This window comes from Pelodiscus sinensis, chromosome 19 (genome assembly GCF_049634645.1).
Source record: "Pelodiscus sinensis isolate JC-2024 chromosome 19, ASM4963464v1, whole genome shotgun sequence".
Lineage (NCBI taxonomy): Eukaryota > Metazoa > Chordata > Testudines > Trionychidae > Pelodiscus > Pelodiscus sinensis.
The window spans coordinates 14481044-14497460 of NC_134729.1; the positions used below are offsets into that span (position 1 = coordinate 14481044).

At 49.6% G+C, this 16417-nt stretch overlaps 1 protein-coding gene across 1 annotated transcript; it reads left to right on the forward strand.

Annotated features, from left to right (window-relative positions):
* The first annotated feature begins 377 nt into the window (after window positions 1–377).
* DSN1 (DSN1 component of MIS12 kinetochore complex) lies at window positions 378–16403 on the forward strand. Its single transcript, XM_075902480.1, has 12 exons — window positions 378–510; window positions 2877–2913; window positions 4654–4699; window positions 5221–5583; window positions 6351–6424; window positions 7421–7493; window positions 9673–9760; window positions 10338–10397; window positions 11786–11857; window positions 12470–12617; window positions 13046–13133; window positions 16227–16403. Exons 1-12 carry the CDS (start codon window positions 476–478, stop codon window positions 16319–16321), a joined length of 1179 nt encoding a protein of 392 aa, XP_075758595.1. The 5' UTR covers window positions 378–475; the 3' UTR covers window positions 16322–16403.
* Window positions 16404–16417: the final 14 nt, after the last annotated feature.

Consider the following 16417-nt stretch of genomic DNA (forward strand, 5'->3'; position numbering starts at 1 on the left):
GCCAATCTAGACGCGCTTTTCCGAAAATGCTTTATCCCTGTAACTCCCAGCATGAGTGCACAGTCCCTGGTTCTGCCCCGGACGGACGCACTCCCCCTAGGGCCTTGCAGGCTGGGAGGCCCCTCCCCTCAATAGGGCAGAACAAGAGAGCGGCGCAGCACGAGAGCCCCAGGGCTGCACCGTACCGACAGCCGCCAGGGAGGCGAGACCCGCGCCCCTCCGCTGCGAACAGACGCTCTATGCCCCGCTCTGCTACCCCAGAACTACACTTCCCAGCACCCACCGCGCCACCAGCGCCCAGCAGAACTTGCGGCGCGTAAATCTTCGGCAGTCCCGCCCCCCGCAGAAATGATTCTGTTGCGCATGCTCCGCGGCGGCCCTCGGACTACAGCTCCCGGCAGGCTCTGCGGCTGGCGGTTGGCGCGCAGTGGCCGGGCGGTTTGAGACCGGGGCGCGACCGGGACCCTGCGGCAGGATGGAGGCGAAACCGGGGGGGTCGGGGCGGGGCCGGTGAGTGCGGGGGGGCGGCCCCTGTACCGCGGCGTCACCCCGCCCCCCCCCCGGCAGGGCGTCCCTCTGGGCGGCGGCCGCTATGTCACCCCCCCGGGGCTCCTTGGCGGGGGGGGGCCCCGTGTCACCCCCCCTCCCCCCGGGGCTCCTTGGCGGGGGGGGCCCCGTGTCACCCCCCCTCCCCCCGGGGCTCCTTGGCGGGGGGGCCCGTGTCACCCCCCCGGGGCTCCTTGGCGGGGGGGCCCCGTGTCACCCCCCCCGGGGCTCCTTGGCGGAGGGGCCCCGTGTCACCCCCTCCTCCCCCCCGGGGCTCCTTGGCGGGGGGGGCCCCGTGTCACCCCCTCCTCCCCCCCGGGGCTCCTTGGCGGGGGGGGCTCCTTGGCGGGGAGGGCCCCAGTGTCACCCCCCTCCCCCCGGGGTTCCTTGGCGGGGGGGGGCCCCCCATGTCACTCATCCCCCCCCCGGGGCTCCTTGGTGGGGTGGCCCCATTTCACCCCCTCTTCCCCCCCGGGGCTACTTGGCGGGGGGTGCCCCCGTGTCACTCATCCCCCCCCCGGGGCTCCTTGGTGTCACCCCGCCCCACCACACTAGGGTCCCGGGGCGGGCAGGGGGCACCTGGCTCCCTCGGGCTGTGTTAGGCAGAATGGTCCAGCCTTTCCCTACTGGGATCTAACCTGATCCTACCCTGGGCAGGGGCAGCCTGGCTCCGCTGCAGTGCAATTTCTCTCCTGGGTCCTGCTCCAGGGTCACCTCCTCCCCTCCCCATGGCCCTATTGACTCCATCCTGGGATGCTGCCCCTATCTGGATGGGTAATCCCCCTTCCCTCTTCCATGGGGCTTGGCAGGCCTTCACATCTCATCCTCTCCATCCTGGTGCTCCTGTGACCTGGGTCTAGCCGGTACCCTATAGGCCAGCGGTATGTAGAGGTCTTCCTGGGGATATGTCCTCTCATCTAGATATTAGCCTATTTTTATATCCAGCTACATAAAAAGCACTAGTGAAGTTGGTGCAAACTAAAATTTCATACAGACAATAACTCTATCATATACAGGCAGTCCCCGACTTACGCGGATCCGACTTATGTCCGATCCGCAGTTACGAACACGGACTGCGGGACCGCGTGGTCCCGCCGCCCGTGTACTCCCGGGCAAGAAAAGCTGCTCCACATCTCACTGGTCTGCAGACCAGGAAGACGTGGAGCAAAGCCGCGGGGGAAGCCAGCGGGGGGGCAGCCCAGGCACGCTGCGGCTGTCCTGCTGCCGGCGTCCTCAGAGGCTTTGCTCCCTGTCTCCCTGGTCTGCTGGTCTCCAGCAGACTAGGGAGACTGGGAGCAAAGCCGCGGAGGACCCGGGCGGCGGGACCGCGGTGCGTCTCGGTCCGCCGCCCACGTCTTCCTGGTCTGCTGGGGGGGGTGCAGCTAGTACGTCCCCCCCCCCCCCCCCAGCAGACTAGGCTTTTCTCTGTCGCCTGTGGCAGAGCAGCTGGGGCGCTGCCGGTTGGTCCCGCAGCGCCGCTCTGGGCGCTACTGGACCAACGCGGCAGCATCCCAGCTGCTCTGCCCCAGGCATCCTGATTCAGCCGCTGCTGGTCAGTTTCAGCACACCTGGGGCAGAGCAGCTGGGGTGCTCCAGTAGCGCTGGATCGGCGCTACTGGAGCAACCCAGCAGCACCCCAGCTGCTCTGCCCCAGGCGACCCCAAGTCAGCTGCTGCTGAAACTGGCCAGCGCTGACTACAGGAAGCCCGAGGCAGAGTTGCTCTGCCCCGGGCTTCCTGGAATCAGCCGCTGATCAGTTTCAGCAGCAGCTGACTTGGGGACGCTTGGGGTTCTTAAGTTGATTCTGTATGTAAGTTGGAACTGGTGGTCAGTTTCAGCAGCGGCTGAATCTGGACGCCAGTTCCGACTTACATACAGATTCAACTTAAGAACAAACCTACAGTCCCTATCTTGTACGTAACCCGGGGACTGCCTGTACTGAAATGTAAATACAATATATTCCAGTTGATTTAGAACTGTGTGATAAAGAACTTAAGTAGTTTTTCAGTAATAGTGTGCTGTGACACTTCTGTATTTGTATGTCTAACTTTGTAAGCAAGTAGTTTTTAAGTGAGCTGAAATTTGAGGGATGCAAAGAAAATCAAACTCCTCCTGCAAGGGGTCTGGAAGAGAGGAGAACCACTGGTAGGCAACAGGCCCTGTGTCCCTGAGCTTCCCAGGAGGGAGAGGGTGACTGTCCCAGTGCCGCTGCATCCATGCAGTATCTTTGACATTGTTTCAAATAGGATGGCTTTGGAGAAATCTTGGGTGGCTGCAAGAAGTCAGTAGGTTTGGCCAGGTTATTACTCCACATGTGTTTGATGTTGCAGGACTGAAGAGGCCTGGTTACAGGAAACGCTACTGCAGGTGAGGACTGCCCCCTTCTCCAGCTTTAAAATGCATTTTTGTTAAATATCTGTACTGAAGCAGTGTCTAGAGACTCCAGTCTGGATTAGGGCCTGTATGTGTTGAATTTTCTTCAGAAACATGTAATAAGAGACAATCCCTGTCCAGGGAGTTTGCAGCTTAATCCACAGGCTCTTGGTCTGGAAGTCATGATCCATACATGGGTTGCAAATAGGGCATCAAGGAGTCATAGTCATCCTATGTGTCATATATTGCCAGGTGGAAAGGAAAGGTGGAGCATCACTGGTTTAAGCAAATGAGAAGAGATGGCAACAGTTGTGGGAGATGGAAAATAACAAGTTGGCTTAGAACTGGTCATGTGCATAATAAGCAGCAGTTGCAGCATACCAGCTGCCTAACCACTGTCAATGGGCATTTTGATTGATTAGTTGTTGGGAAAGAAAAGTTCTTCAAGTGCTTCTCATGTCCATTCCACATTAGGTGTATGTGCTGTCTACATGCACTGGTGCTGGAAGTTTTCTTCTGAGCAGTATCCACAGGAGAACAACTCTGGTGCCAGCATGGAGTGGTATACAGGTTGCTGCTAACTCCCCAAACTCTGTTTCTTCTTGCTGCCAGGGACAGAGCACGGAACATTCTCCACTTTTACTAATGTTACAGCGCAGGGGGTCAGAGGGAGCCAGTCCTCGGGGGAGTGGTGAGGGAGGGAGCTAGCTTAAAAACTGTCTCCCACGGAACCTGCCGCCTCCTTGGCAGCCTTCCTGGCACACATTCTGATCCAGACATCTGTAGGGCTGTGATGTGATCCTCTGTCCACACATTCATGCCTCATTATGTCATCACTCAGCAGGCCAGAGATGATGCTGGGTTTGGCAAAGCTATGCTACAGGCTGCTCAGCTGTGAACACTTACCTATCTCTAAGGCAGGGGTGAGGATCCTCAGGCCCTGTGGCCGGATGCGACCCTCACCTTCCCTAGATCCGGCCCCCAAGGCTCGGAACCCCCTCAGCATTGGGGAGTCTGTGCTGGTGCTCAAGCCCCCTTGTTGTCCCACCATAAAAACCTAGGAGCCCCCTGGCTCTGGTGTGGGAGTGGAAGGCAGGGAGTGTCTTTCCCCTTCGCAATCAAGGACCATGTCAGTGACGGGGTCTTTTGTTTTTGTGTGGATGTTTGGGTTTTTTTTTGTTTTTGTTTCTCACTTCTGTGGTGTGCAGACTCCGACTGATTTTTCTGTGAATCAGTGGCTCCTGACCCAAAAACGGTTCCCCACCCCGGCTCTAAGGATACTGCTTGGAGTCCCGTACTGTGGAATGGACATGAGCAAGCAATCTTAGAAGAAGACAGTTACATGTTCCAAAACTAGTGGTGGTCAAGATTGTTGTTCATGTCCATTCCACAACCTGCCTTCCTTCCTCGCTGTTGTTGCTTCTGGGAAGAAGGAACTGAGGGTGGAGCGAGTCATGCAGGTGCCACTCCACAAGATGTCCAAAAACTTCTGGGATTAGTGCATGTGGCAAGCACATGCCTAATGTGGAATGGACATGAGCAACACATCTCCAAGAGCATCAGTTAGGGAACTTAGGGTGAACTGTCCTTCACTATGCATCTTTTTAAGCTTTAGACTGGAAGAGCCTCCATGCAGGCATCTTGCCTATTCATCTCTTCCCATCCCTTGTCTCCATGTGGATTTTTGTTTTGTGGAACTAGAAAATATTTACTTCATAAAATGTCCCCCAACAGAACCTCCCTGGTGTTGAAGATGGGAAGAACAGTGATGGGACACAAGGTAAGGTTTGATTTCAAAGAATCAATTATTAGTTACCTGGATAAATGACAGTGTTGTGACACATTTCTCAGCAGTAGAGTTGGTTTTGGTTTCTAGAGCTGCTTCATACACGGGGATAATGTCAGCAGAGTGTGAGGGGCTTTGTAGCATTGGATTGCAAATCCAAGCTGTGAGTGCACATACTGGGCCAGATTATGCTTTCCCAATCTTGTTTCATCTCTACAGCCCTGCCCTTCCTCCCTTCCTAGACTCTGCAGAGGCTGGGTTTAAAGGTGATTTGAAGGAGCAGGTGGGAACAGGGGGCTCAAATGGTTTGCGCACTGACTCTTTTGGCAGTTTCCTGAAAAAGGTAACGCAACCATCACATTGCAACATCTTTCAGCCACTATCATGCTGAAATGAATTTGAAACAGTGATGCATAGGTGAAAGGCCCTGAATTCATATTCCAAATCCAATGAGAATTCATTCCCTCTGCTTTAGTGTTTCAGTGGATTTTATCTGTTGTGTGCATTTCTTCTAGAATGTGAGCCCAGTGAGACGAAAGTGGAGCCTGAATGCTTTTCAAAGCCAAACAAAACTATTAGTCCTGGGGCTGGAAACAAGGCTAATGTGAGCTCAAGTCCCAGTGACAAAGTTGGAGTGGTTACCAGGAAAAGATCTTGTCCTAGTCCTAGCCCCAAGAAAGCTGCTCAGAGTCCCAGTCCCAAAAGGATCTCTCCCTGGAGAGGTAGTCCCAAGAAAGGCCTTACATCAAGTTCATTTAACTTGTCCCCGAGGGCACTTGCCATTAGCCCACAAATCACACGTCGCTCCTGGTGTCGCTCCAGCTTGAAGGGAACCAACCGCCGGAAGTCACTCCCTCCTTTTCACCAGGATGTCACAGGTGGGTGCCATATACCTCCTTGTGGTTAAACTGTGCTGAAAGCCCTGTGGTCAAATCCTGGACAAGTGGAACTTTGACAATGTTTAAAGTACCAATACAGTAGTTGGGCCCTGACTTTGCTTGGAAACGTGTATATATGCACTTGTAACGTCCAGTGAGTATAGAGATTCTGAACGTGAAGAGCCCCATCTGGCTAAGTGCAAATCACTGCTTCTGCTTTATAAAAATCTGCAGTACCTCATCCAACCTTTCACTGTAAAAGTTGGAAGCTCCTGTCAAAGAGTATATTCCATGCAGGCAGCCCAGAGACTGAGTCTTATGTTTGATTCCCTGTAAACCTGTTTTATTTCTTTTATTGTACAAAGCAGCCCATAGTTCTATGGTGTGAGAGATTCATCTACTATGGCCTGCATAAGAAGGAATCTCCCAGCTCAAGCCTGACAGACTGTTCTCCAGTGCAGAAGTAAATACAGGCCTCCACATTAGGGAATTAAAAAACACTCTCAATGGCTGCTTGTGTTAAAAAGGAACTTACTTCTGTGTTAAAGTTTTCAGTACCCCTCTGACATGCAACATGTAGCAGCTGCTTTACTTCCCGATTTAGGACTTGAGACTGGCTCTTCTGGCAATGAAGATGCTGGGTAGACTGTCCCTGTTCTTGTGTGTACATGCATTAGTACTTATAATATGCAGCTCAGGGACATTTCAGCTGCTCACAGTTTGAGGTAAACTGGTGGCTTTTAAATGTGTTTGTGTTTAATTTTTAGAGCTAAGTAAATCAATCAGCCTTGATTTACCTGAGACTGACAGGCTTTCCATGCTCCTGCTGTCTAGTTTCCAGGTAAGGTCCTAGGTCACCAAAGAAACTTCTTTGCTAACAGCCAATGTGTGTACTGTTCTGCTTCTTATCCTTTATTTTTCTTGCTGCATTTTAGTCTATAAATGAATAATCAAGTGTTGTGAGGTATGGTCTGGCAATAGCAGGACTCTTGAGTTTTAGTCCCTCCTAAACCCTCCATGGGTAAGGGGAGGTGGTCCCCTCATTGTGACTTGCTTTCCTTTTCTGTAAAATGGGAGAATAAACTTCTTAAGTGTTGTGAAGATTAATTGATTGCAAACACTTTGAAACTGATACCAAAAGCTAAACTTTACTGTTTATAAACTGAGAACTGTAAAACACGTGAGGGAATCTAAATAGTTTGTAGAACTGTAGACTGACACATTTTACTCTGTCACACCAACTATGGGATGTTAATGTGTTGGTTCCCAAGTTGCCAGGAAATGTTCAAGTGCAGTAAGCTCTGATTTTTGGTTTGTAGGATTTTATAATGTAATTCATACCAAGGTACTGTTTCTTGCTGTGTAATATTACAGTACTGAAAGCTTTTGTTTAGTTTTGGCTGCACACTGATGCCAGTGCCCAGTTCCAAGTTTCCTGCTGTGTCATAAAGTTTGTTTACAACTACCAGTCCTGGCTCTCAGTGTTCTGTGCTGTTTAGTTCTAAATTAGCCCTAAATGTCTTCTAAGAGCCCAGTAAGCAATGGAAGTGTTTGGAAATGCTGCTAGACAATATTGACTTCTCGTGATTCAGCAAATTCTCTGGCTCAGTACCAGTCAAATCCCAAGGTGCTGGCCTAGGGAGATTCAACCTGTAAAAATCTTGGAAGATAAAACTTGCTGAGATTCTAGAATCATCTTCCTTTTGCAGTTGGCAAAACTTTAACAGCTTCACCTCACTGAGTAGTCTAATGAAAAGCAGCCCAGTGTCAGATGGGACATTTTGAATAGTCTTAAAAAACAAAACAAAACAAAACAAAAACCTCTCTGTTCTCCCAGTTCTCCGCCCAGAAGCTTGAGGATTTCTTGAAGCAGACTGATGGCTTCAGCCCTGAGGCTTTTAAAGCAAACGGTGGGTCTTCATACGGTCTGTTTAATGACAGAGTACTGCTATACATGTGAAGAAGAGAAAAGTAATAATTAGGGTGATATTTCCATATGCTAAATATGGGACAACCTGTAATATTACTTGTATTCAAGTGAGTTCAACAGCAATCAATCAGAACTATGCTGTAAAAACACTTAAATTAATATCAAGTTGACTTATCCCCTATTCACAAGAAAAAATGAGTAGCGGGATTCTTTTTTACCTTATCTTTAAGGCTTTAGGGTTTACTTGGGGAGAAGTGACCCTCCCCACACACACACCACCACAGGAAGGTGATACGTACCCCTACCTTCACATGCACCAAGAGAAGTGACACACCCTCCAGCCCCTAATCCCCCCCCCCCCCCCACACACACACACATGGGAAGAAGTGATTTGCACCTCTCTTCCCCCACCGTACCATATACCTGTCTCATAGGGGGTTGACTGACTTAACCTTCCCTGCCCTTCATTCTTCATCCTGTATGCCTGGCTGAGCTCTTGGGACAGACGTGCCTCTCCTGTTATCAGGTGGAGTATGTTTCTGAACCAACATGGTGTGGGGTACACACAGAGTCACATCCCCAACTTCTCCCTCGATTTCTGCTAAGGTTCACACCAGAATGTGAGCAGCAGCCTTTTGGACCTGTCTGGGAGGGAAGGGATAGGAGCTATTTCCAACTATGAGAAGTGTGGGGGGATAGAAGGGATGATTTGGCTTGTGTCTTTGTAGAGCTCATCTCGCCCACCACCATCTCACCATGTAGATGGAAGCAGCTTGTCCTTTCCTTTCTGCATAATGTCAAAAGGCAGCTAACACTTTCAGGCTGCTGCTGGCCATTGACATGCTGTAGCTGGAGGCAGCTAGGTTATGTGCAGGAGAGAGTTAAGCCCAAAGGATGCATTGTGCATCAAGGCCTAGGAACCTAACTGTAGGGACTTCAGTGAACCCAGCCAGAGGTGACTCAGAAGGGGAGGATGCCTAGGGGATGGGGCAGGACCTGGGGTGGAGGGACTGCAGTGAAGAGGGTGCTATGCCCCTCTGTTGGGGGCTGCTGTGGAGTCTGGAGGTTCGGAGTGTGAACAGGTTTGCTTCCTCCTGCCACTCCAAGAGCTTATCTGAATGGCAGAGAGGCTTCCACATGCCAGTGTTGTGTGAAGCTTTGGCACATAGATGGCTTGACTTCTACTGAACATCACCCCAAGCTGGAAGGTCTTGGGCTTTCCCAGGGTGCCAGCTCAGCCAGAGGCGGTGGGGAAAGGAAGAAGCCTGCTGGGTAGGCTGTTGGTGACCTGAGCACTCTGGCCAAGGGCTGGTTCCCTGCACAGTGCTCTGAGCAGGACATGTCCCACCGGGGAGCAGTGGTGCTGGGAGGGAGTGAAGGGGCAAAGCAGGGAGAGGACAGTGAGGTGAGAGCACATAAAGGACCTATAGGTGGGCAACAGAGGCAACATACAACCGGCCACTGCCTGGTGCCAGTGTACACTCAGCAGTCACTGCAGCAGAAATGGGCTGAGGCCCTAGCATGGGATGCTCTAATGGACCAACAAGAGAGCCAGAACTGTGTGCTACATCTCCACTCCTTCCCCCCGCCCATTGCTGGTGGACGGGTGGCTGGTGAGCAGGGATCCAGCCAGGGGTAGGATCTGACAGTACTTCAGTGGGGGAAACAGAAAAGAAGGGACAATTTACCTGTTGTTAATAAAAGGTCAGGACCCCTGCAGGAGGGCTTAAATAGGGGCCTGTCCCTTTACTGGGGTGACCAGACATCCCATTTTTAATCTTTCTCTGGCTCTCAACTTGCACAGGAGAAAGGTCACTCACTAAATATCTTGGGAGAGAAGGGTCTTGAGCAGCCAAAAAAATCCCTTGAAAGTAATGCTCTAATAACAGATTGTGCATCATCAGTGGTGCCAAGAGAATGCCCAATGTAAGTGTTAATTATATATATTCTCTCTTAACAAAGTTAGAGTGACTGATATCTGGAATGACCTCTGTTAGGGAACTGAACTGGTTATGCTGAAAACGGAGTGTTGTGTAGTAGGCCTGAGTACTGGTGTTCCATGTATTTTACTTTAGTCTTTAAGTAAGCTCTGGAAAGAACAGGTACTGTCCGATGCTTAACTACTTCACACTTTCTGGTTGTCTTGTCCCCACCTGCAGTGAATTCAGTTTCAGAAGAGCTGATGCGTTGCACTGAGAGATTGAAACTAGATGGAACGCTAAAGAAATGTACAGAAGAGCTGACCGGGTAATGACTATCTGTCATGGGGCTGGAATTTGCTATTTCTGTCCCAGTACCTGCCTAATTATTTTCCATTACAATTCATGAAATTTGTCAAGACTCCTATTGCAGACAGTAATGACCTATTGCAGGTCATTGGGTACAACAGTGCAGATGTAGGCTAAAATGGCACTATTTTTGCTTACGAAACTTACATAAGAACTTGAAGTTTATGGGTGCTAAAATTCCACACTTTAGTCAAATAGGTTATGCAGGTATGCTTCAGCTATACATGTGAAAAATGTGGAAACTATATTTAATGTCTTTAATAGCTAATCATAGAATCATGATGACTAAAGGAGAATGTTTATCTAAATAGTCATGGCACCAATGTTTCTATTGTAGTGCTTGGCACATCAACCCGAGTTTTCTTGTTTACATTTATATCTTGGAATAACCAGAATTTTGATTGAAGTATAATACACTGCATTTACACAGAGGTACTGCACAAACACTAAACAGTCATCACAAATCCTGCATAGTGTGGATAGTGCCCCTAAACATCTCCTTAGAATCTCATTGATCTTTTATTTCTGTGTTTTAGTATTTCATCAGACCCTGCACTAAACACATCATTGGCCCAGATGAAGGAATATATAACTAGGTAAGATTAACTGAGCCTAGGTCTGGCTTTGTATGGCTGAATGGACACAGTTGGGCCTTTTCTCACAGTATGTGGTATAATCAACAGTGATTTGAGAATCTGAAATGGTGACAGGATGCTGTGTGAAGGGAAGCCTAACATAAAACCTTGGGTTTTATTAAAAGGAGAAACCCACTCTGAGATTGAGAGTGGGAGTTAGACTCTACAAACAGTCTTCCTGGTGCTTTAGGTCGCTGGTTTATTTTAAAATTTCTAGAGACTTTGGGCAACCTCTAAGCCTTTGTTGGTCCTAGAATTAAACCACGATCAGGGTATGAATTACAAGCATCTTCTTCTCTGTAGATATTCACTAGCATTCATGTGGCAGCCACAAATCTTGAGCCTAGCTGTGCTGAAGTATAAACAGCCCTAACTCCATTTAAGTCAGCACTGTTTATTATATGGCTGAATCTGTCCCCATCTGAATCTGGATGGCTGTGTCTAGACTGACAAGTTTTTCCGCAAAAGCTGTCTACACTGGCTGCTTGAATTTCCGCAAGAACACTGACGATCTCATGTAAGAAATCAGTGCTTCTTGCAGAAATGCTATGCTGCTCCCATTCGGGCAAAAGTCCTTTTGCGCAAAAGGGCCAGTGTAGACAGCTCAGATTTGTTTTGCGCAAAAAAGCCCCGATCGCGAAAATGGCGATCGAGGCCTTTTTGTGGAAAAGTGTGTCTAGATTGGCACGGACGCTTTTCCGCAAAAAGTGCTTTTGCGGAAGAGCGTCCGTGCCGATCTAGACGCTCTTTTCCGCAAATGTTTTTAACGGAAAACTTTTCCGTTAAAAGCATTTGCGGAAAATCATGCCAGTCTAGACATAGCCTAGATCAGTGGTCCCCAACCTTTAGAGGCTCCCGGGTGCCACTCACGCGCCCGGGGGCGGGGCCGCGCCTCCAGGGGCATGCTAGGGGACTGGGATGCCCTTGCACCCGGCGCCGGCATGTGCCCAGGGGCTGGGGCCGCCTGAGCGCCTTGTGCCATGGGCCCGATGCTGCCGCCTGAGACGCACGCCTGGGGCCGGCACCGGTGCCGCTCAAGCGCCCGCATGTGCCCCGGGGCTAGGGCTGCCCAAGCGCCGCGCACCCGGTGCCGGTGCGTGTCGCGCGCCTGGGGCCAGCGCCTCCCGTGCGCCGCGGGCGGGGCCGGCCTAGGTTGTCGGCGGGCGCACACAAATGCGTTGGGGACCACTGGCCTAGATGTCTCATAAATCAGAAGGCAAAATTCTGGCCCAAAGTAAAGTTAGGGTTCTGATGTAATTTCTCTAGTTTGCTTACATAGGTGAAGCCCAAGAAAGGCAATTCCTCTCCCACAGTATGTGGTAACTATATTTCATCCATTCATTCTAAAGGTTTTCTACGGAGTCTCAAACTTGGGATCAGCTTCTACTGAGTTTCCAGAAAAGTGCAGAAGAAATGTCCAGGTTAGATTATTATACTTTTCTGTCTGTTCCTTTAAGCCAAAAATTAGCACTATTAAATTCTCCATATTAAATCTGGACACTGGTTAACTTGATCCTCTATTGTATTTAATTGTAAAGCTCTAGAACTCAAATTGTGTACATTAAAAGACTTCAGCACTTCGTGATCAGTTGTAAATAGAGTGATCCATGCATAGTTTAACATAAATATATCAGCCCACAGTTGCAGAATGAAGCAGCAGCAAAGGTCATTCAAGAAATTCCTGTTCTTCAGGGCTGACAGCATGAGTAACACATGGAAGAAAATGTATTAAAGGAATTAAATCTTGTTTAAAAATACTCAACAAAGGACTCAGAAATGAAAAGTACACACTGGTCTTGTCTTTGGAGATGTAGTGAATTATGGAAATATGTTTAACTGGGATATGTAGTCAGGATTCGACTTCCTGACAGTATTTGTGATAAGTTTTAAATTGTGTTTTACTGGAACACTTTGGAGATCCCATGGCAGATAGCAGAAATGCAAATAATCCTCTTGTAACCATGCCCATGCCATTGGAAGTGGGTACTCCCCATGTGCAGTGGTTACATGTGTACTGTGTTTTTGTTTTCAAGACAACTGGAGCAGTTCAAGATGAATGAAGTACAAATGGAACCTGCTAGTTATCTTGGAGCATCACAGGCCAAAGTTCTCAGCAGCAAGCCAAACTATCAGCAAATACTAGATAGCCAGGGTGAGGTCTTTGACTGCATGGAAATCATGGTGAGTTTTTATAGAATCTGAAATGTATTAAAGAGATTAAAAATCATTAATGGTCAAACAAGTGTCAGCTGACCTATTTTGTCTGAATCATTTGTCTTCAGATATGTCAGACTATGAAAGTGACTAATTATCTGGTTTGGTATAGAGAATAGAATTCTCTCTCAAAGGCAATGAGATCACTGAACGTAGTACATTGTTTAATAAATGATTCCCAGCAATAAACATAAAGAATCAGCTGTCGTATTTCAATATCCTCCTACACTCCAAACCTGCATCACGAGTTATGAAAGGGAAATTAATGTACATTTCTAATGAAATCATCACCAAATGCTTTGGTTTGGCTTCTGCTTTATTCAACCAGCTTGCTACATTCCTAAAGCATTTTCTCTCTCAAGTTTCCCTGTAACCTTCTTTTGTGTATTTTCCAGTTGGATGAACTACAACAAGCAGTGAACTTGTTGCAGGCTTTCACAGAAGAGAGTACACAGTACCTCCGGAATCTATCGGAGCAACTTGGTAAGCAGATGTTCATCATTAAATACATAATTTTTGTTGTTAAGTAGTAAAACCCAGAGGGCTGCAGAGAAAGGGGGATTGATTTTTTTCTTCTCTCATCTCTAAATCGCTTTGGTGATGCCTTGACAAGCTGTCATTAGAGGAGGGTTTTTTAAAGTGGTGACATTTGCTGTGCACAATACTTTAGACCACTCCAGGGTGCATTAAAAAACCTGATGAGGGAAAAATGACATAGTGTGAAAGTTATGTGACAAAGGGCTTATTGTTTTTTTTACTCAAGCTTAGTCTATCCTCCTCATTGCTGAGGTTCTGCCTGTACGCAGTTCATTCTATTATATTGCACAAGGAAATCCTGAATTCCCGTCATCATTAAGCTAATAGTACAGACCAGGTGAAATGTATGTTGTATAGCTGTTGAGGACATTTTGCTGAATATTATATTGAGACACCCCAGTATAAGTTTGCAGATGATACCAAGCTAGGAGGGGTTGTGAATGATCTGGACAAATTGGAGAAATGGTCTGAGGTAAACAGGATAAAGTTTAAAGACAAATGCAAAGTGCTCCACATAGGAAGGAACAATCAGTTTCACACATACAGAATGGGAAGTGACTCTCTAGGAAGGAGTACTGCAGAAAGGGATCTAGGGGTTATAGCGGACCACAAGCTGAATATGAATCAGTGTGATGCTGTTGCAAAAAAAGCAAACGTGATTCCGGGATGCATTAACAGGTGTGTTGTGAGCAAGACACGAGAAGTCATTCTTCCGCTCTACTCTGCGCTGGTTAGGCCTCAGTTGGAGTATTGTGTCCAGTTCTGGACACTGCATTTCAAGAAGGATTTGGAGAAATTGGAGAGGGTCCAGAGAAGAGCAACAAGAACGCTTAGAGGTCTAGAGAACATGACCTATGAAGGAAGGCTGAAAACTGGGTTTGTTTAGTTTAGAAAAGAGAAGATTGAGAGGGGTCATGATAGCAGTTTTCAGGTATCTAAAAGGGTGTCATAAGGAGGAGGGAGAAAACTTGTTCATCTTGGCCTCCGAGGATAGAACAAGAAGCAATGGGCTTAAACTGCAGCAAGGGAGGTTTAGGTTGGACATTAGGAAAAAGTTCCTAACTGTCAGGATAGTCAAACACCGGAATAAATTGCCCAGGGACGTTGTGAAATCTCCATCTCTGGAGATAGACATTTATCTAACCTAGTCTTAACTATCAGGGATGGTCTAGACAGTATTTGGTCCTGCCATGAGGGCAGGGGACTGGTCTCGATGACCTCTTGAGGCCCCTTCCAGTCCTAGTATTCTATGATTCTATAACCATGTGAGTAAATATAACAAATAGCCCCTCCCACTACTACCTTGTTAAAGCCATTCCCATATTGAGTTTTTATGTACATATTCCTCTATAAAAATCCATGGTACACCCACATCTTGAATACTGTATGCCAGTGGTCCCCAACCTTTTTAGGTTGTCGGGCGCCAGGGGGCGTGGCCGTTTGCCCGCCGGGCGCCAGTGGGCGGGGCCCGGGGGCGCCCCCCCCCCCATCCAAGCGCCCGGGGGCGGGGCCCCACCTAGCCGCGCGCCCGGGGGCAGGGCCCCCTCCAAGGGCCGCGCGCCCGGAGCCGGCGCTCCCCCTCCCCCCCGCCGAGTGTTGAGCGCCCGGAGCCGGCGCTCCCCCTCCCCCCCGCCGAGTGCCACGCGCCCGGGGCCGGCACTCCCCCCGCCAAGCGCACTCTCCCCGCAAGCGCCCATGTGCCCGGGGCCAGGCCAGCCCTGAGCACCTAGCGGGCGCATTGAAATGCCGCGGGCACCGTGTTGGGGACCACGGCTGTATGCAGATGTGGTCACCCCAACTCAAAAAAGATATAATTGGAAAAGGGCAATAAAATTATTAGGCATGTAGAACATGTTCCATATGAGGATAAATTAATAATATTGACACTTTTTTCAGCTTGGAAAAGAGAAGACATAACAGGAGATATGATAGAAGTCTATCAAATCATGATTGGCGTGGAGAAAGTAAATAGAGAAAGTTATTTACTCATTCTCATAACATACAAACTTGTGAGCACCAAACGAAGGGTACGTCTAGACCAGTGGTCCCCAACCTTTACAGGCCGGGGGCAGGGCCACGCGTCCTGGGGCACGCCAGGGGCGGGGATGCCCTTGCACTCTGCGCCAGCATGTGCCCCAGGGCCGGGGCCACCCGAGCGCCGCGCACCAGGCGCCAGTTGTAGGCGGGCGCACATAAATGCCCCAGCAGGCGCCATGGTGTTGGGGACCACTGGTCTAGACTACATGCCTCTGTCGTCAGAGGCATGTAGATTAGACTGCCAGACATAGGAAAATGAAGCGGCGATTTAAATAATCGCCGCTTCATTTAAATTTACACGGCTGCCGCGCTGAGGCGACAAACAGCTAATCAGCTGTTTGTTGGTTCAGCGCGATAGTCTGGACGCGCGGGTGGCGACATCAAAGGTATTTGTCGACCACCCAGGTATGCCTCCTGGGATGGGGTTTACCTGGGTGGTCAACAAATACCTTTGATGTCGCCACCCGCGCGTCCAGACTATCGCGCTGAGCCGACAAACAGCTGATCGGCTGTTTGTCGGCTCAGCGCGGCAGCCGTGTAAATTCAAATGAAGCGCCGATTATTTAAATCGCCGCTTCATTTTCCTATGTCTGGTATTTTTTCACACAACACTGCACCACACCCTGAAGATTTATTGGCTAGAGGCTCTTAATGTCAAAATCGTAATAGATTTGTAAAAGAGAACTAGCTACATCCATGGGGGAGAGGTACATCAGTGTCTATTAGCTAGGAGGGGTAAGGATGGTATCCTAGCCTGTCTGTCAGCATCCGGGAATGGATAACAGTGTGGATCACTTGGTAATTGTTCTGTTCTGGCATTGGCAACTGGCAAAAGTGATTGGGTGCCAGGGCCCTTTGGTCTGCTGCATGGAGAGCATACACAGAAGTGTGGCTGACCTGCCTGCGGGAGGGGTGGGAAGTGGACGAGCTGAGCCCCCTTGGAGGTCTCCTGCGGCAGCTGCGGCTGCGCGTCCTAACGCGGCCCCCGGGCTTGTCTTGCAGCGTCCAGGACCTTCCAGCCGCTGGAAAACTCCCCCATCCGGAAGCTCCTGAAAGCGGCACCCGCGGCCCGGCGCCACCTGCCTGCAGCAGACTGAGCCGGGGCTGGGCGGGGCTGGCTGAGGGGGCGGAGCCGCGTGTCAACTGCGAATAAAGCTGTGGGCGCCGCCCCTCTTGTCACGTGTGTGTGGGGG